Source organism: Capricornis sumatraensis, chromosome 3, assembly GCF_032405125.1.
Source record: "Capricornis sumatraensis isolate serow.1 chromosome 3, serow.2, whole genome shotgun sequence".
In the NCBI taxonomy this organism is placed as follows: domain Eukaryota; kingdom Metazoa; phylum Chordata; class Mammalia; order Artiodactyla; family Bovidae; genus Capricornis; species Capricornis sumatraensis.
Genome location: NC_091071.1, coordinates 38,542,510 through 38,562,259, shown reverse-complemented (window position 1 = coordinate 38,562,259; position 19,750 = coordinate 38,542,510). Strand labels below are relative to the sequence as shown.

The 19,750-nt window shown below is 49.3% G+C and overlaps 2 protein-coding genes across 18 annotated transcripts in view; one reads left to right on the top strand and one right to left on the bottom strand.

The window, feature by feature from the left end:
* Positions 1–467: 467 nt before the first annotated feature.
* On the bottom strand, positions 468–6,302 carry NMRAL1 (NmrA like redox sensor 1). Of its 14 annotated transcripts, XM_068967802.1 has the most exons (7): positions 6,240–6,269; positions 6,032–6,111; positions 5,645–5,883; positions 3,063–3,312; positions 2,634–2,736; positions 2,487–2,546; positions 1,848–1,957 (listed from the first exon to the last, which is right to left on the bottom strand). In XM_068967802.1, exons 2-6 carry the CDS (start codon positions 6,069–6,071, stop codon positions 2,507–2,509), a joined length of 672 nt encoding a protein of 223 aa, XP_068823903.1. In that variant the 5' UTR covers positions 6,072–6,111; positions 6,240–6,269; the 3' UTR covers positions 1,848–1,957; positions 2,487–2,506. The 14 variants fall into 14 exon arrangements, 10 of the variants coding, with proteins under 10 accessions (XP_068823897.1, XP_068823895.1, XP_068823898.1 ...); XM_068967796.1 differs by lacking the exons at positions 2,487–2,546; positions 2,634–2,736; positions 6,240–6,269 and adding exons at positions 468–746; positions 6,276–6,302 and having other exon boundaries at positions 1,767–1,957; XM_068967794.1 differs by lacking the exons at positions 2,487–2,546; positions 2,634–2,736 and adding an exon at positions 468–746 and having other exon boundaries at positions 1,767–1,957.
* A 12,869-nt stretch (positions 6,303–19,171) lies between these two features.
* The window catches only part of HMOX2 (heme oxygenase 2), a 28,467-nt gene continuing 27,888 nt past the window's right edge, over positions 19,172–19,750 (top strand). For 3 of the 4 annotated variants that reach the window (XM_068968064.1, XM_068968067.1, XM_068968066.1), the window contains exon 1: positions 19,172–19,261. The gene's annotated coding sequence lies outside the window, so the exon portion shown is untranslated. The remainder of the gene's footprint in view (positions 19,262–19,750) is intronic. The other variant, XM_068968065.1, reaches the window with a different exon arrangement.

Sequence of the window (19,750 nt, the reverse complement as noted above, 5' to 3'; positions counted from 1 at the left end):
GCTGGGTGGTCACATCCCTGGTTTCCCCTCCCTGCCTGTGCTGTGGACGGCATCCCCTGTTCTCCACAGTGCTCAGTTCTCGTGGCCTGGGGTCCACAGCTCTCTCACATCCCTCAGGGGTTTCTTTCTTACCAGCATGTTTTGAGATCACCACATCTCTAGGCTGCTGCACCCAGGGGCCCAGGAGGCAGGTAAAGGGAGAGGAAGAAGGGGCTGGTCTTCCCACCCTGAAACTCGGAAGACGCGGATGACCAGATGTTCTGGGGTGGGAGGGTGTGTGTGTAGGGGTGTCAGACGTCGCCCCTGGCTGCAGGGCTGGGAGGGGGGTGCTCTTGGCCCCCCACACTTGGCTGGGCACTTGACGCTTCCTATTGGAATTTTCATGGCCTTGGTGCCCCAGCATCTGCCATCCCAACCCCAAACCATGAAACAAAGTGCCTTTCTCTTGGAAGCCATCTGTGAGAACAATGGCCTTTATTTAAAGAATAAACTTTCTTGTAACACAAGAGAGGGTCACTGTGACTGCACCCCCAGTCCCCCCAGACAGGGTTGAGAGGTGGGCAGGGTTACAGCCCTGCGAAGTCTTCTTTGTGCTGCTCTAGCCACTGGTCCAGCGTCCTGGCCTTGGGGTTGAGCTTCAGGGTCAGTTCGATGTTGCGGTCAGGTTTCAGGGCATAGAAACGGAACATGTTGGCCAGATCCTGGGCATCAGGGAAGCCAAGCTTCTCATAGTCCTCAGGGCTTGTCTGCAAGCAGAGGGGCATCGGTACCTCAGTACCCACTCTGTCCCCCTGAATCCATCTGAAAACCATTGATACTGAAAAGATGAAACTTCAAAAACCACTGTTCCAGGGCAATTTATATCCAGTTCTTCCAAGATCATGAGGTGCAAACATCTCAGTCCCTTCCATATCAGGACTCTGCTTTTGTCACTTTCTTGCTCAAAACACCAAAGCAAAGCTGTTCCCCTTTCCTGACCAAACTGAACCTTAACTCCTTGGCTCCCAAACCCTCCATGACTGCCTCAGGCTTTCTTTGTTTAGAGAGTAATACACAACCCTTTAGTGCATGTTTTGTAGAACATTCATTGTGCCAAGGGAGTGTCTACATCAGTTATTCCATTCACTCTTCACAGCAGCCCAAGGACAGGATACGCTCTGTACACCCACTTCACAGATGAAGAAACCGAGGCAGAGAAGGGCCAGGGGCTGGGCCTCTGGTAACACACAGGTGGGTGTTAAGGGCTGGGAGCAAAATCTGAGCCCAAAACGTGTCCTGCCCTGGTCTCTCCCCCCTTTACTCCTCTGCTTGTGTCTGGGGGGTTCTGTGGGTGGTTTCTGTCATTTAATGACTCTGAATATCCCAGACTCTCAAAATGATTAGAAACAACAAACCCAGGGGTCTGGACAGGACAGGGTAGGTGAGGGAAGGAGGGGACTGTGCCAGGCCAAGGAAAGGGGCCGGATGGGGCCTACTGCAGCCTCCATCCCCTCCACCAAGCAGTCCAAGACACCCCGTGCTCTCCCTCCTTGCTTTGGCCCCTCCTGGGCCCTCTTCCTGGAGCCTTTTCTTGCCACTTGGCCCTCTGCCAGAGCCAGACATCTCATTCGGCAGCCACACTTCCCTCCTGAGAACAGCACATCAGCATTCTCTGAGGATGAACTTGGCTTTGTGATGCTCAGAGCGTGGGGCAGCCCAGGATGCCACTCCCCTGCTACCCGCAAAGCCCCTGGATGGGGCTACCGCATTCCCGCCAGGCCTCTCACCTTGGCGTTGTGCACCACCTTGCCTATGTGTTTGGTGAGCAGGGCGGCGTACTCCTCCACCGTGTGCCTGCAGGTGCTGAGCCCGATGTTCCTGCCGACATACTCCTCTGGTGTCTTTAGCAAGCTGAGCACCACGGGACCCAGGTCAGCCACGGACATGCCATCTATGGGCACATCACCCATGGGCAAGCCTGGGAGGGGGAGAGGGATGTGCTGGCCTGTGTCTCTTGAGGGGTCGGTCTCCACCAGCGCACAGGTCAGCACCTGGCCTAACTCAGACACCTCAGGGTCAGCAGCAGAACTGAGTCAGGAAACAGGACACGACGGAGCTCTGCCGCTGGCAGGCCGTTCAAATCCTGGGAGCCGGGCCGGGGAGAACTCCAGGCCTGCCACTCATCAGGCCTGAGATGGGAACAAGCAGAAGGAGAGCAAGGGGCTTTGAAAGGCACTCTGCCCAAGAATGGATGCAAACCCCAGTTCCTGACGTGGACGCCCACGGAGGGTGCTCCAAACACCAGCAAGAAAGCTCGGTTGGCCAAGGCCGGGGCCAAGCCCAGAGCTGCATGGTGGGTGGGTGCTGATAAACGTGTTAATGAGTGACTCTACCGGCCGCGGTGTGGCTTCGGGGGAGAGAGGCAGAGCTGTCTAGATGAGGCACCTGGAGCCCTCAGGCCCTGCCTGTAAAGTTTCCACAGCTGCCCATTCAGACTACCCAGGAACCTGTGGGGATGAACTCCAGCTCAGCGATGGAACACAGGTGAATGACGATGGCTCTGCAAACTGTAAAGGGTGGTGGTGGGGTGCCAGGCCCAGACTCTGCCCAAGGGAGAGTCATGCAGAGGTGAGGAGCCAGGGGAGGGTACTGACCTTTCCCGCTCTGCCTGCCGAGCCTCCTGCGCTGCCCTGCTGGCGGCAGGACACAGGTCGGACACAGTGCCCTCCAAGCTGCTTGTAGATTTGCAGACGGGCACTGAGAAGAAAGTGCTTTCCTACCCCTGGGAAATCTACAACTGGACCTAGCCCTCCAAACCCTTTCCTCACTGATGAAAAGAACCACGCTCGTTTCTGCAAAGCTCTCCGGCAGACGCAGCATGGTGTCCCCACACTGGGCAGATCCTCCCTGGGGAAGTCTGGGCCATGCCCGTCTCATGGGACAGGACATGGACGCCCAGCAGGGTCATGGGTCTATTGTGAGCGGGCCGGGGCTCAGACCCGGAGCCCTTGGAGGACAAGCCCGCTCTCTGGGCCACTGTGGCTCCGCACGGTGCCAGCAGACGCCCGAGGGAGCACACTCACTCAGCAAGTAGCTCCTTCCATCCGGAGCTTTCTGGGGCAGGAAGTAGGAGAGGAGGTTCTCAAAATAGCAGGGCAGCCGCACACTGGTCATGGGGACACCGATGTCCCGGAAATACTCCTCCACCTCCCCTTTGCCGTCAAAGTGTCCCGCTGTCAGTCTCCCCGCCGTTAGCTTCTTGATGTTCTCCAGGCCGCTGTAGACCACGTAGCGCAGGCCCAGGCGTTTGGCCAGATCGGCCAGCAGCTTTCCCTGGTTGGCGGGCAGGCGGGAAGGGAGTAGCCACAAAGCTCAGAGGAAGGGTGTGTCCCTATCACGGCCCTGGCTCTCCCACCCGAGAGGCCACTGTGCCAAGAGCCACAGGCTACTAACCCCTCTGATAAGGTTCCCCCTTTCCTGTGCAGCTCCTTCAGCATCACATCCTCTACCCCAGGGTTATAAGCCTCCCACCAGCCACACAGCCTTAGCACCCCTTCCCCAGATCATCCAGGTTGTCCCACCTTCCAGGGTGGGCCCACCATGTGCCACCTGGGAGGGGGTGCACAGAGGCTTCCCGTCTCTGCCTGTGCTCAGACGGCATCTTGTCCCCGTGCTGTGCCGTCTTCCTTGGAGAGTCCCAGCCATCCCCTAAAGAAGCGCTATGGCTCAGCTGTTCAGCACACAAAACACGCCACCTGGGATCCAGACTGGCTCTGCAGCGCCCTGGCTGTGCCTTCCAGGACAAAGGGTCTAACTGCTCTGGCCTTGTCAGTTAAATGGGGACAGACCACCTGCTTCACAAGGCTGTGTAGGGCGCTGGATGGTGGCCAAGAGATATGTCCACCTCCCATCTGCCAGAACCTGTGAATGTCACATCGTTTGGGAAAGGGTCTCCGAAGAGATTTTTTAAGTTAAAACCCTTGAGATCATCCTGGATTACCCTGGTGGGGCATCAACCCAATGACAAGTGTCCTTATGAGACATGGAAGAGGAGATAGGGAGGAGAGGCCGCGTGAAGACAGAGGCAGAGCCCAGAGTGACGTGACCACATGGAGAGCCGACACCACCAGACACCGGAAGAGGCAAGCCTCCAGACAGGGCAGGGCAAACACCTTGCTGTTGGACTCCTAGACTTCAGAGCTGGGAGAGAATGAATTCCTGTTGTTTTAAGCTACCTGGCTTGTCGTCATTTGTCATGGTGCAGGCGGTCAGGTTGACGGGATCTGCATGAACCAGAAAAGCTGTCTTTGTCTACTCTCTGAGATGGGCTTCCAGGTAAGACAGCAACTGAAGGCTCAAGGTTAAAAACGAAGAGACCAGTGGTCCAGTCCAGCTTCCCTTTATGGACCAAAGTGGTCCAGTAAAGCTCCCCTTTACATGGGAGGAAACACAGACCAGCTCAGGGAAGTCACATCCACAGCCAAGGCAGTGGGGAGCTGTGGACTGAAAGCCGATGGCCAGGGGTCTCAGCCCTGGAACCTTGGCTGCACCAGTCATACCTTCGACAAATACCCAAGCGCCTGCTATGTGACAGGCCCACTGCAAGTGTCTCCACCTTCCAGGAGATTTAAAAAAGATGCATGTTTGTCTCACATCCCTCCCACAGCAGCCTGGGCTCAACAGCCACGGACCAGAGAGAAGCTGGGTGGAAAACAGAATAAAGGGAAACATGAAACATCTAAAAAGGGACATGGCAGATTTGGGGAACAATGGTGATGGGTTATGCTTTGATTCTTGCTGTTGTTCAGTCGCCAAGCTGTGTCTGACTCTTTGCGACCCCGTGAACTGCAGCACGCCAGACTTCCCTGCCCCTCACCATATTTTGATGAGAATGTTAGTTGCATGGGTATGTGTGCTGTGTGTGTGCTAAGTGGCTTCAACTGGGTCCGACTCTTTGCGACCCTATAGACTGTAGCCCGCCAGTCTCCTCTGTCCATGGGATTCTCCAGGCAAGAATACTGGAGTGAGTTGCCATGCCCTCCTCCAGGGGGTCTTCCTGACTCAGGGACTGAACCCATGTCTCTTACGTGTCCTGCATTGACAGGTGGGTTCTTTACCACTAGCACCAACTGGGAAGTCAGTTATATGGGTATATTTTATCTTCAAATTTCAACAAATTGTACAATTAAAATGTGTACCTTTTAAGAAAATTATGGGTCAGCAGAGTTGTTTAGGAAAATGTGAAGTCACTGGATGACATAAAGCAGATTGTGGTTGCCTGGGCCTGGGGAGGGAGGAATGGGGAGGGGCTGCCACCAGCTGTGGTGTTTTCTTTTGGGGGTGATGAAATGTTCTAGAATTAGTAGTGGTGATGGTGGCACAATTTTGCAAACGTGAAAAAACACTGAACTGTACACGTCAAAAGGGTGAACAGTATGGTGATCTTAAGTCATTGGGTGAAGAAGCCACCTCCTGCCCTTATCAAAGTCTAGGAGGGCTGCATGGAAGAGGAGGGGAATGGCTGCAGTGTCCATCGTCACAGGCAGAGGGCAGCCCCTCTCTGACAAGTCAGAGCTGCCCTGCAAGGACCAGCAGAGACCTGGGAACTCTTTGAAGATGGCCGGCTCTTGCCCTGGCCTCCAGATGCCCTGCGACCTGCCCTCACCTGCTTGACCTCCCGCTCCTGGCTACAGTTTTCCCAGTAGTTGGTCACAATGAAGGTGGCGTGAGCCCCGCTCAGGGCCAGCTCCATGCTGGCCTCGTCATCCTGGTCTCCCTTCACTACCTCTGCACCTTGCAGCCTCAGCTGCTTCGCTGCCCTCTGCCCAGGATCCCGGGTCACCACTCGGACTCTAAATGTCCCATCTTCCAGGAGCGTCCGGGCCACTGAGCCTCCCTGGGCACCTGCGGAGAATCAGAAAGACCTGCAGGGTGGAACCTGCATGAGAGGCCTGCCGAGGGTGGTGCCCCTAGCGCTGGGGGACGGGGCCGGCCGGACCCCTGGGCTGTCCTGGGTAAGGGGTCCAGCGCCTCCTTTAGGGGTTTCGTTTACCTGTGGCTCCAAACACCACCACCAGCTTCTTGTCTGCCATGGGAGCGGGAGCGGGAGCGGAAGGTGTGGTCCCGAGAGGTCTAGGGGCAGTGAGAGGCGCAGAGTGGGCGAAGGGGGGCACGCGTCGCGTAGGCCCTAGGGGGCGTTCCGGCCGGGAAATACAGGGACCCCGCCACCCCCGTCCCCTCGGGCCGGCTCCGGGTCCTACCGCAACCCGTTGCCGGGTCCCCCAGACCGGCTGTACCTCCCAGTGAAGGCCTAGGTGTGAACCGGTCCGGGAACTGGGGACTTGCGGGGCTGCAGGCGAGTCCACCGCGGAGGGGGAATGCAACCCTACATGTGGGGCCGACCCTCGCCCTCAGGTCCAGTTGCAACCTGGCAAAGCCATGCTTTCCCATTCATCCTGCATGAAGGGACCCCAGGCTAGGTGGCTTCCGAATCCTCGCCGTCTCGGCCCTGACTGCGCGAAGCGGACACGCCACCCCCCTCCGCGGGCACAGATGGTTCGTCCCGACTCGGGCGAACTCGGCCGAAGGTCGGGAGCCGCTGGCCCGAGGCCTACGTAAACCGCTTTTGCGTAAATCGGGTCTGAGCGAAATGCACTTGCAGAGGAGGACTGCATAGGCGAATGCTGGTGGTGACGACTGCGCCAAACAAAAACGAATAAGTAAATACTTTTTATTTTGTATGAATATCTGATCTTTGAGATATGGGTGTCGCCCACAGACAAATCTGTATTCGTGACTCTTAACACCCAAGGCTCTGTCCCAGTTCTTGTATGCCTGACTCATACTTGAGGTTGCTACTTGCCCAGATTTCAATTCTTTTTAACAGAAAAGAGCTCTCTCTCTCTTTTTTTTTTTGGCCACGTCCCAAGGCATGTGGGATAGCTCCCCGACCAAGAATAGAACAGGTGTCCCCCTGCAGTGGAAGCGGAGTCCTAACTACTGGACAACTAGGGAACTCTACAAATTATATATATATATATATATATATATATACATACACACACATATATATGTATATATTTCCTTGTTCAACTAAAACTCAAAAATGACCCTCTCACTCCTCTTCTGAAATGTTGTTGCTGACTAGGATAAAAGCATTTTTTTCCCCTCCTTTCATTCCAAAATGTGTACTAACCGCTCCAGGAATGTCAGTTTCATGACAGTATGCACTTGTCTCCATTCATGGCTGATTTCCCAGCACCTAAAATAGTACCTGGTACAAGTAGTCACTCAATAAATATTTGCTGATTGACTGGTTGTATAAACATTTACTAGGAACTGGAGTTACAGGGAAATCAAACTAAAACTGGTGTTATTTTCCCGAATTCATTGGTGGAAATAACCTACGAAGTAATGTGTACTTTATATATGTAAAATATGTAAGATGTGTTTATTTATTTTAATAAATACACCTTTGTGTCTATAAGTGAAGGTGTCATCTAAATAGAATGTTTATCTTGCATAAACCTTGCATCGCCTCCTCCACAGCCTATTATGCTATTCTCGGAGCTCAGACTGTATACCATCCTCCCACCACCTTCAGTTAAGTTCAGTTCAGTCGCTCAGTCGTCTCTGACTCTCTGCGACCCCACGAATCGCAGCACGCCAGGCCTCCCTGTTCATCACCAACTCCTGGAGTTCACTCAGACTCACGTCCATTAAGTCAGTGATGCCATCCAGCCATCTCATCCTCGGTCATTCCCTTCTCCTCCTGCCCCCAATCCCTTCTAGCATCAGGGTCTTTTCCAATGAGTCAATTCTTCACATCAGGTGGTCAAAGTACTGGAGTTTCAGCTTTAGCATCAGTCCTTCCAAAGAACACCCAGGACTGATCTCCTTTAGAATGGACTAGTTGGCTCTCCTTGCAGTCCAAGGGACTCTCAAGAGTCTTCTCCAACACCACAGTTCAAAAGCATCAATTCTTCGGCACTCAACTTTCTTCACAGTCCAACTCTCACATCCATACATGACCACTGGAAAAACCATAGCCTTGACTAGACGGACCTTTGTTGGCAAAGTAATATCTCTGCTTTTTAATATGCTATCTAGGTTGGTCATAACTTTCCTTCCAAGGGAAAAGCGTCTTTTAATTTCATGGCTACAGTCACCATCTGCAGTGATTTTGGAGCCCCCCAAAATAAACTCTGACAATGTTTCTTCATGGGAAATAAAGTGATGGGGCCAGATGCCATGATCTTAGTTTTCTGAATATTGAGCTTTAAGCCAACTTTTTCACTCTCCTCTTTCACTTTCATCAAGAGGCTTTTTAGTTCCTCTTCACTTTCTGCCATAGGCTGGTGTTATCTGCATATCTGAGGTTACTGATGTTTCTTCCGGCAGTCTTGATTCTAGCTTGTGCTTCTTCCAGCCCAGCGTTTCTCATGATGTACTCTGCATATAAGTTAAATAAGCAAGGTGACAATATACAGCCTTGACGTACTCCTTTTCCTATTTGGAACTAGTTTGTTGTTCCATGTCCAATTCTAACTGTTGCTTCCTGACTTGCATATAGGTTTCTCAAGAAGCAGGTCAGGTGGTCTGGTATTCCCATCTCTTTCAGAATTTTCCACAGTTTATTGTGATCCACACAGTCAAAGGCTTTGGCATAGTCAATAAAGCAGAAATAGATGTTTTTCTGGAACTCTCTTGCTTTTTCGATGATCCAGTGGATGTTGGAAATTTGATCTCTGGTTCCTCTGCCTTTTCTAAAACCAGCTTGAACATCTGGAAGTTCACGGTTCACGTATTGCTGAAGCCTAGCTTGGACAATTTTGAGCATTACTTTACTAGCGTGTGAGATGAGTGCAATTGTGCGGTAGTTTGAGCATTCTTTGGCTTTGCCTTTCTTTGGGATTGGAATGAAAACTGACCTTTTCCAGTCCTGTGGCCATTGCTGAGTTTTCCAAATTTGCTGGCATATTGAGTGCAGCACTTTCACAGCATCATCTTTCAGGATTTGAAAGAGCTCAACTGGAATTCCATCACCTCCACTAGCTTTGTTCATAGTGATGCTTTCTAAGGGCCACTTGACTTCACATTCCAGGATGTCTGGCTCTAGGTGAGTGATCACACCATTGTGATTATCTTGGTCGTGAAGATCTTTTTTGTACAGTTCTTCTGTGTATTCTTGCCACCTTTTCTTAATATCTTCTGGTTCTGTTAGGAGGTCCATACCATTTCTGTCCTTTATCGAGCCCATCTTTGCATGAAATATTTCCTTGGTATCTCTAATTTTCTTGAAGAGATCTCTAGTCTTTCCCATTCTGTTGTTTTCCTCTATTTCTTTGCACTGATTGCTGAGGAAGGGTTTCTTATCTCTCCTTGCTATTCTTTGGAACTCTGCATTCAGATGCTTTTATCTTTTCTTTTCTCCTTTGCTTTTCGCTTCTCTTCTCTTCACAGCTATTTGTAAGGCCTCCTCTGACCACCTTCAGTTCAGTCACTCAGTCGTGTCCGACTCTTTGCGACCCCATGAATTGCAGCATGCCAGGCCTCCCTGTCCATCACCAACTCCCTGAGTTCACTCAGACACGCCCATCGAGTCAGTGATGCCATCCAGCCATCTCATCCTCGGTCATCCCCTTCTCCTCCTGCCTCCAATCCCTCCCAGCATCAGAGTCTTTTCCAATGAGTCAACTCTTTGCGTGAGGTGACCAAAGTACTGGAGTTTCAGCTTTAGCATCATTCCTTCCAAAGAAATCCCAGGGCTGATCTCCTTCAGAATGGACTGGTTGGATTTCCTTGCAGTCCAAGGGACTCTTAAGAGTCTTCTCCAACACCACAGTTCAAAAGCATCAATTCTTCGGCGCTCAGCTTTCTTCACAGTCCAGCTCTCACATCCATACGTGACCACTGGAAAAACCGTAGCCTTGACTAGACGGACCTTAGTCGATGAAGTAACGTCTCTGCTTTTGAATATGCTATCTAGGTTGGTCATAACTTTTCTTCCAAGGAATAATTGTCTTTTAATTTCATGGCTGCAATCACCATCTGCAGTGATTCTGGAGCCCAAAAAAATAAAGTCTGACACTGTGTCCACTGTTTCCCCGTCTATTTCCCATGAAGTGATGGAACCAGATGCCATGATCTTCGTTTTCTGAATGTTGAGCTTTAAGCCAACTTTTTCACTCTCCTCTTTCACTTTCATCAAGAGGCTTTTTAGTTCCTCTTTACTTTCTGCCATAAGGCTGGTGTCATCTGCATATCTGAGGTTATTGATATTTCTCCTGGCAATCTTGATTCCAGCTTGTGTTTCTTCCAGTCCAGTGTTTCTCATCTTAGATAGGGCTAACTCCTACTCATTCCTTAACACATCACATAACCATCACTTCCTCCAGGAAGCCCTCTCTGACTCCTAGGCTAGGATAGCTACTAATTCATTCCCATTTCTATTCCACTGGCAACATGGTCTCTACCATATTAGACTGTGGGCTTCCTAAGAGTTGGCCCCATGTCTTTTTTTATCTCTATCTCTCTCCTTCCTGGCACAATGTCCAGCATTTAGTAGGAACTCAGTAACTTACTGAATGGAATCCAAGTGCCTATTATTCTGATAAAAGATGGGACTTTTCTTCAACTGTGTGGGTTAAGCCACAAAACTCGATATTCTGAGGTCTCCACTTTAAGGAAATAAATCCAAACAAGAAGATCCTCAATGGGACCAACTGCAGAAATCTTTTTTTTTTTTTTTTCAGCTTTACCCCATGGTATCTGGAATCTTAATTTCCCAGACCAGGGATCAAACCCATTTCACATGCAGTGGAAGGGTGTGTCTTAACCACTGGACCATCAGGAAAGTCTCAGGACCAGCTGCATATTGTGTAAGGCACATTGCAAAAAGAAAATGCAGGACCCATTGTTTTAAAATTACCGAGAATTTCAAGACTGTGGTAGCAGAACCTAAACCAAGCCCAAGATCCTTCTGAGCCCGGGGACCCAGTATGACTGCTCTAGTTACAAGCCCATGAAGCTGATCGGTCCTGGTCGCTGGGTTTGAGAGGAGCCTCCCACACTGGGACTTGAGTAACTCCAATGCCCTTTGGTATCACTGAACCCAAAGCTTGGAAATCAGTGCAGACAGTGAGTGGCAGAGAAGAGCATCTCTGCCCCCGGCTTCTGATCAGTGGTGCTGGTACTAGGGAGCTGTCCCGAAGTGGGTGGGCAGATAGGCAGCCTGGGCAAAGGTCTTGTTTCTTCAAGCCCCAGCTACCCACCTCAGGAGGTTCCCTGAGGCCTAAGGGGAAAGATTTGGCAACTGACTGGCATTAGCTCAGCCATGACTCAGCACCTCCTGTGGGACCTTATATCTGACAAAGGACTTCCTGCAAAGCACTTGTCAGTCCAGCCAGCCCATGTATTAATGATGATAACAGTGAAAACTCTTCTCTGGGCTTCTCTTACGTGTCAGACACAGACTTAGGACCATGTTATCTCATTGGAACCTTGAGGCAACCCCTCCTCCAATCACTGCCACTTGGTTTAGTTCAATTTTATGTATGCGTATTTGGGACAGCAGGCAGTCTTAAAATTCATTCTTTTACTTATCTATTTTAAAATATTTGTTTGGCTGTGTCGGGTCTTAGTTGCAGCATATAGGATCTTTTGCAAGGACTCTCTAGTTGAGGCACGCAGGTTCAGGAGTTGCATATGCAGGCTTAGTTGCTCCACTGCATGTGGGATCTTGGTTCCCCAACCAGGGATCGAACCCACATCACCTGCAGTGGAAGCTCAGAATCTCAATCACTGGACTACCAGCAAACTCCCAAGATTCATCCTTTTAAATCTGATTTTGCATGACTCAATTATTCATTTTCATAAAAAATTTAAATGGTACAGATACATAGCACAAATGAGCTTTCCCATCCCTCTTGTCATTCTAGTGTGTAAACCTTCCCTCTTTTGGATGCATTTACACACGTAAACACAAATGTGTAGAAAGATAACATTTGTTTGTTTGTTTTTCAAGAATGTTATTTAGCTGCACAGGGTCTTAGCATGTGGGATCTAGTTCCCTGATTAGGGATCTAACCTGGGCCCTCTGCACTGGGAGGGTGGAGTCTTAGCCACTGGACCACCAAGAAGCCCCAAAGATAATGTTTTGTAGTTAAAAAAAAACACAGAAAAATTTTTAAATATTTAAAAAAAGGGATTGTTGACTAAAAAATTAAACAATGGCCAATCTAAGAAAGAAATGGAAAATTTTATTCCAGTCAACCTGAGCGCTGAGAACTGTTCTGAAGAGATGAGGGTGTGATTTTGAGAAAAGTTTACAGGTTACAGGCTTCTTACACGGCGCTAGTGGTAAAGAACCCACCTGCCAATGCAGGAGACACAAGAGAAGCAGGTTCAGTCCCTGGACTGGGATCCCCTGGAGGAGGGCACAGAAACCCACTCCAGTATTCTTGCCTGGAGAATCCCATGGACAGAGGAGCCTGGTGGGCTGCAGTCCATAGCTTCAAAAAGGGTCAGACACAACTGAAGGGACTTGGCACACATGCACAGGCAATCAAGCACACACCTTGGGAGAAAGTTACTGCTATTCGTGAGGAACAGATATCTTAGTTAATGGTTTTAGTGCATTTCCAAGTATGGGAAGATACAAGAAACGGTTCATAAAAATTTCTCCTGGAAATATCTACCTGAGGGCCATTTCTGCCAGTTTTCCTAGAGCACAAAGTGCCTCATCCCAATCTTCCCCATTTCAGGGTGTGTTGTAGGTCAGTGACTATTGTGACTAATGACTCAATTCCTGTAGAACTGGATGGTGGGCAACATTCTTTATTTTACAGTTCCTTCCCTTTTGATCTCAGCTTCAACCAAAGTCAGGAGGCATTTCGTGAATAGTTTGTCCCCTGGTACTAGGAATGCTCATTCTCAGGTCAGAATTTCATTGATAGGCCATTAAATGCACTATTACTGGACTAGGCCCTATTGGTGTTGTTCAGTCGCCCAGTCGTGTACGACTCTTTGTGACCCCACAGATTGTAGCACGCCAGTTCTCCCAGTCCTTCACCATTTCCCAAAGTTTGCCCAAGTTCAGGTCCATTGCATCGGTGATGCCATCCAACCATCTCATCCTCAGATGCCCTCTTCTCCTTCTGTCCTCAATCTTTCCCAGCTTCAGGGACTTTCCCAATGAGCTGGCTGTTCACATCAAGTGACTAAAATACTGCAACTTCAGCTTTGGCATCAGTCCTTCCAATGAATATTCAGGGTTAATTTCCCTTAAGATTAACTAGTTTGATCTCCTTGCTGTCCAGGGGACTCTCAGGAGTCTTCTCCAGCACCACAGTTTGAAGGCATCAATTCTTTGGTGCTCTGCCTTCTTTACAGTCCAGCGCGCACAACTGCATGTGACCACTAGTAAGACCATAGCCTTGACTATCTGGACCTTTGTTTGGCTACTCTTAACAGGGAGATACCCCACGTCCAAGGTAAGAGAAACCCAAGAAAGACGGTAAGTGTTGTGAGAGGGCATCAGAGGGCAGACACACTGAAACCATAATCACAGAAAACTAGTCAGTCTAATCACATGGACCACAGCCTGATCTAACTCAATGAAACTAAGCCATGCCCTGTGGGGCCACCCAAGACGGGCGGATCATGGTGGAGTGGTGTGACAGAATGTGGTCCACTGGAGAAGGGAATGGCAAGCTACTTCAGTATTCTTGCCTTGAGAACCCCATGAACAGTATGAAAAGGCAAAATGATAGGATACTGAAAGAGGAACTCCCCAGGTCAGTAGGTGCCCAATATGCTACTGGAGATCAGTGGAGAAATAACTCAAGAATGAAGGGATGGAGCCAAAGCAAAAACAATACCCAGTTGTGGATGTGACTGGTGATAGGAGCAAGGTCTGTTGCTGTAAAGAGCAATATTGCATAGGAACCTGGAATGTTAGGTCCATGAATCAAGGCAAATTGGAAGTGGTCAAACAGGAGATGGCAAGGGTGAACGTCAACATTCTAGGAATCAGCGAACTAAAATGGACTGGAATGGGTAAATTTAACTCAGATGACCATTATATCTACTACTGCGGGCAGGAATCCCTTAGAAGAGATGGAATAGCCATCATGGTCAACAAAAGAGTCCGAAATGCAGTACTTGGATGCAATCTCAAAAATGACAAAATGACTTCTGTTCGTTTCCAAGGCAAACCATTCAATATCACAGTAATCCAAGTCTATGCCCCAACCAGTAATGCTGAAGAAGCTGAAGTTGAATGGATCTGTGAAGACCTACCAGACCTTTTAGAATTAACACCCCCAAAAGATGTCCTTTTCATTATAGGGGACTGGAATGCAAAAGTAGGAAGTCAAGAAACACCTGTAGTAACAGGCAAATTTGGCCTTAGAATACGGAATGAAGCAGGGCAAAGGCTAATAGAGTTTTGCCAAGAGAACGCACTGGTCATAGCAAACACTCTCTTCCAACAACACAAAAGAAGACTCTACACATGGACATCACCAGATGGTCAACACCAAAATCAGATTGATTATAGTGTTTGCAGCCAAAGATGGAGAAGCTCTATACGGTCAGCAAAAACAAGACCGGGAGCTGACTGTAGCTCAGATCATGAGCTCCTTATTGCCAAATTCAGACTTAAACTGAAGAAAGTAGGGAAAACCACTAGACCTTTCACATATGACCTAAGTCAAATCCCTTATGATTACACAGTGGAAGTGAGAAATAGATTTAAGGGGCAAGATCTGATAGATAGAGTGCCTGATGAACTATGGACAGACATTCGTGACATTGTACAGGAGACAGGGATCAAACCATCCCCATGGAAAACAAATGCAAAAAAGCAAAATGGCTGTCTGGGGAGGCCTTAACAAATAGCTGTGAAAAGAAGAGAAGCGAAAAGCAAAGGAGAAAAAAAAAGATATAAGCATCTGAATGCAGAGTTCCAAACAATAGCAAGAAGAGATGAGAAAGCCTTCCTCAGAGATCAATGCAAAGAAATAGAAGAAAACAACAGAATGGGAAGGACTAGAGATCTCTTCAAGAAAATTAGAGATACCAAGGGAACATTTTGTGCAAAGATGGGCTCGATAAAGGACAGAAATGTTATGGACCTCCTAACAGAACCAGAAGATATTAAAAAGAGGTGGCAGGAATACACAGAAGAACTGTACAAAAAAGATCTTCACAACCAAGATAATCACAATGGTGTGATCACTCACCTAGAGCCAGACATCCTGGAATGTGAAGTCAAGTGGCCCTTAGAAAGCATCACTATGAACAAAGCTAGTGGAGGTGATGGAATTCCAGTTGAGCTCTTTCAAATCCTGAAAGATGATGCTGTGAAAGTGCTGCACTCAATATGCCAGCAAATTTGGAAAACTCAGCAATGGCCACAGGACTGGAAAAGGTCAGTTTTCATTCCAATCCCAAAGAAAGGCAAAGCCAAAGAATGCTCAAACTACCGCACAATTGCACTCATCTCACACGCTAGTAAAGTAATGCTCAAAATTGTCCAAGCTAGGCTTCAGCAATACGTGAACCGTGAACTTCCAGATGTTCAAGCTGGTTTTAGAAAAGGCAGAGGAACCAGAGATCAAATTTCCAACATCCACTGGATCATCGAAAAAGCAAGAGAGTTCCAGAAAAACATCTATTTCTGCTTTATTGACTACGCCAAAGCCTTTGACTGTGTGGATCACAATAAACTGTGGAAAATTCTGAAAGAGATGGGAATACCAGACTACCTGACCTGCTTCTTGAGAAACCTATATGCAAGTCAGGAAGCAACAGTTAGAACTGGACATGGAACAACAGACTGGTTCCAAATAGGAAAAGGAGTACATCAAGGCTGTATATTGTCACCCTGCTTATTTAACTTATATGCAGAATACATCATGAGAAACGCTGGGCTGGAAGAAGCACAAGCTGTAATCAAGATTGCCGGGAGAAATATCAATAACCTCAGATATGCAGATGACACCAGCCTTATGGCAGAAAGTGAAGAGGAACTCAAAAGCCTCTTGATGAAAGTGAAAGAGGAGAGTGAAAAAGTTGGCTTAAAGCTCAACATTCAGAAAACGAAGGTCATGGCATCTGGTCCCATCACTTCATGGGAAATAGATGGGGAAACAGTGGAAACAGTGTCAGAGTTCATATTTTTTTGGGCTCCAAAATCATTGCAGATGGTGATTGCAGCCATGAAATTAAAAGACGCTTACTCCTTAGAAGGAAAGTTATGACCAACCTAGACGCATATTCAAAAGCAGAGACATTACTTTGCCCACAAAGGTCCATCTAGTCAAGGCCACGGTTTTTCCAGTGGTCATGTATGGATGTGAGAGTTGGACTGTGAAGAAAGCTGAGTGCCGAAGAATTGATATTTTTGAACTGTGGTGTTGGAGAAGACTCCTGAGGGTCCCTTGGACTGCAAGGAGATCCAACCATTCCATTCTAAAGGAGATCAGCCCTGGGATTTCTTTGGAAGGAATGATGCTAAAGCTGAAACTCCAGTACTTTGGCCACCTGATGCGAAGAGTTGACTCGTTGGAAAAGACTCTGATGCTAGGAGGGATTGGGGGCAGGAAAAGGTGACGACAGAGGATGAGATGGCTGGATGGCATTACCGACTCGATGGACGTGGGTTTGAGTTAACTCCAGGAGTTGGTGATGGACAGGGAGGCCTGGCGTGCTGCAATTCATGGGGTCGCAAAGAGTCAGAGACAACTGAGCGACTGAAGTGAACTGAACTGAATAGGGCCAGTCCATGGGGTTGCTAAGAGTCGGACACAATTGAACGACTTCACTTTCACTTTTCACTTTCATGCATTGGAGAAGGAAATGGCAACCCACTCCAGTGTTCTTGCCTGGAGAATCCCAGGGACGGGGGAGCCTGGTGGGCTGCCGTCTATTGGGTTGCACAGAGTTGGACACGACTGAAGCGACTTAGCAGCAGCAGCAACAGGGCCCTTTGTGGGCTGACAAAGGGCCCTGTTAAGAATAGCCATAAGCCTCTGGACCACCTGTCTTACCGTTGGTCATGGTCAGGGAAATGGCTCTCGCTTGCTGCTTCTTTCCATATCTAAAGTTACACTGTTACAATCACTGATCTTTTACACTTGATCTTAGCCAAAAGGCTGAGAAGCGATTCACTAATCTTTTAGAATCATCTATAAGATCAATTGTTTCAAGTTGTTTCAGTTCAGTCCAGTTCAGTCGCTCAGTGGTGCCAACTCTCTGCGACCCCATGAATCGCAGCACGCCAGGCCTCCCTCTCCATCACCAACTCCCGGAGTTCACTCAGACTCACGTGGATTGAGTCGGTGATGCCATCCAGCCATCTCACTCTCTGTCGTCCCCTTCTCCTCCTGCCTCCAACCCCTCCCAGCATCAATCTTTTCCAATGAGTCAGCTCTTCGCATGAGGTGGCCAAAGTACTGGAGTTTCAGCTTTAGCATCATTCCCTCCAAAGAAATCCCAGGGCTGATCTCCTTTAGGATGGACTGGTTGGATCTCCTTGCAGTCCAAGGGACTCTCAAGAGTCTTCTCCAACACCACAGTTCAAAAGCATCAATTCTTCGGCACTCAGCCTTCTTCACAGTCCAACTCTCACATCCATATATGACCACTGGAAAAACCATAGCCTTGACTAGATGGACCTTTGTTGGCAAAGTAATGTCTCTGCTTTTCAATGTGCTATCTAAGTTGGTCATAACTTTTCTTCCAAGGAGTAAGCGTCTTTTAATTTCATGGCTGCAATCACCATCTGCAGTGATTTTGGAGCCCAAAAAAATAGTCTGACACTGTTTCCCCATCTATTTCCCATGAAGTGATGGGACCAGATGCCATGACCTTCGTTTTCTGAATGTTGAGCTTTAAGCCAACTTTTTCACTCTCCTCTTTCACTTTCATCAAGAGGCTTTTTAGTTCCTCTTCACTTTCTGCCATAAGGCTGGTGTCATCTGCATATCTGAGGTTATTGATATTTCTCCCGGCAATCTTGATTACAGCTTGTGTTTCTTCCAGCCCAGCGTTTCTCATGATGTACTCTGCATATAAGTTAAATAAGCAGGGTGACAATATACAGCCTTGATGTACTCCTTTTCCTATTTGGAACCAGTCTGTTGTTGTAATTAATTTTATCTGAGGCACAGTCTCACATCCGGTAATGCAAGAAACCTCAAGCTGTTTAATTGTCATTAATTTTATCCGAGGTTCAGTCACAGGTCTGGTAATGCAAGAAACCTCAATCTCATAAAATAGGCAGAATAGAAGTAATATATCTAGTAACATTAATAAGGTGCAGCCCAGTACCACCCTAAGATATCTACATCCTGACTCCTTACGGATTGAGAAAGGAATGTTATTATCTCAGGAGTTTCATGGCCAGTGGCAGAAAAATTGATCTTTATGGTTGAGCAGGTATTTCTGCCCCTGAGGAGGTCTGGTTAATGCATAATGCAGATACATAATGCATACTAGAGGACCACCAGGGAAGTCCTCTGAATGTATTTTTATATTCTCCTACAACTTGATTTTCTAATCCCCTTCTACTTGATTGCCTCCCTTAAGGTGGTGTCTGCCCTCACCCCGCCGCCCTTTTATTTTTTCCGGGATCCTAGTTCCTACTGGACTGTCAGGGAATACCCTTCCATTTCTTTTTATCCAGCACAACTCTCTTGAATAGGGAGATGTGCCCCTCTTCACCAACCATCCCACTAGACGTTCAGGCTCTTTCAAGGTTTGCACCGAAATGCTGTTGCAGTGAACTTGCTTGTTTGTGTCTTTTTGGATTCTTGCGTTTCTCTAGAAAAAGCTACCCATAAATGGAAGTACTAGATCAAAGAGAATGCCTATTGCCGATTATAACATTCCCTACACCTTTGCCAATACCAGACAGTATCAGTCCTGAAGCCAGTTGGATGGTTAAAGAAATGACAGATGGGACAGGAGGAGAACGCACGAGATAAGCCTGAAGCGGTGGTGATAAATTGCAAGAAGAGCCCGGAGAGGCGTTCATGAACACCCCTTCTCACGAAGGGAACAACTCACCCGCCCACACTTCGACTTCCGCCGCAAACCAGCGCGCGAGGACGGCTGCCGCGTGCCCGCCGCAGGGGCGTGTCCTGCGCAGGCCCCGCCCCCCGCTGCGTGCGCACGTCGGACTGCTTGCTAGTCTGCGGCGGTCGCGGCGCCCGAGCGAGTCGCCTACTGACGCGCGGACGCGGTGCTGACGGACGCCGGAGCGGACCCGCGGCGGGTGAGTGTCGGTGCCCTGCCGGGCCTCTCTCGGGGCTTCTCCGCGAGCCTGGCCCCCTCCGACTCTCGGGAACTCGGCTCGGCCGACACGGCCCGCTGCTCCCCGGCTCCCGCCTGAGGCAGCCCGGACGGGCCGGGGCGAGGGGCGGCTGGGAGGCGGCGAGCGGGGCTGCCGGGGACCAGGAGGGAGGACCTCGCTTCCCAGACAGCGTTTCAGAGGCCCGGGGAGGCCTGAGCCGCTCGTTCGCGTCGGTCCGCCTGGGGCACACCCCCTGCCGGCGTCTCCTGCGCCCCACAGGAGGTGACCCGACCCCCGGGTCGCCGCGGGAGGACTTGGCGTTCCCGCCGGGCCTGCAGCCTCTGGCCGCCCAGCCAGCACGTCGGTCCACTTTGGGCCGGCGAGGACCCAGACCTAGCCTGGCGTCCGAGAGTCGAGAGTCGTACCCGGGCTGTTGGGGCGCCCGGGCTCTGACCTTCCTCCTCCTGACTC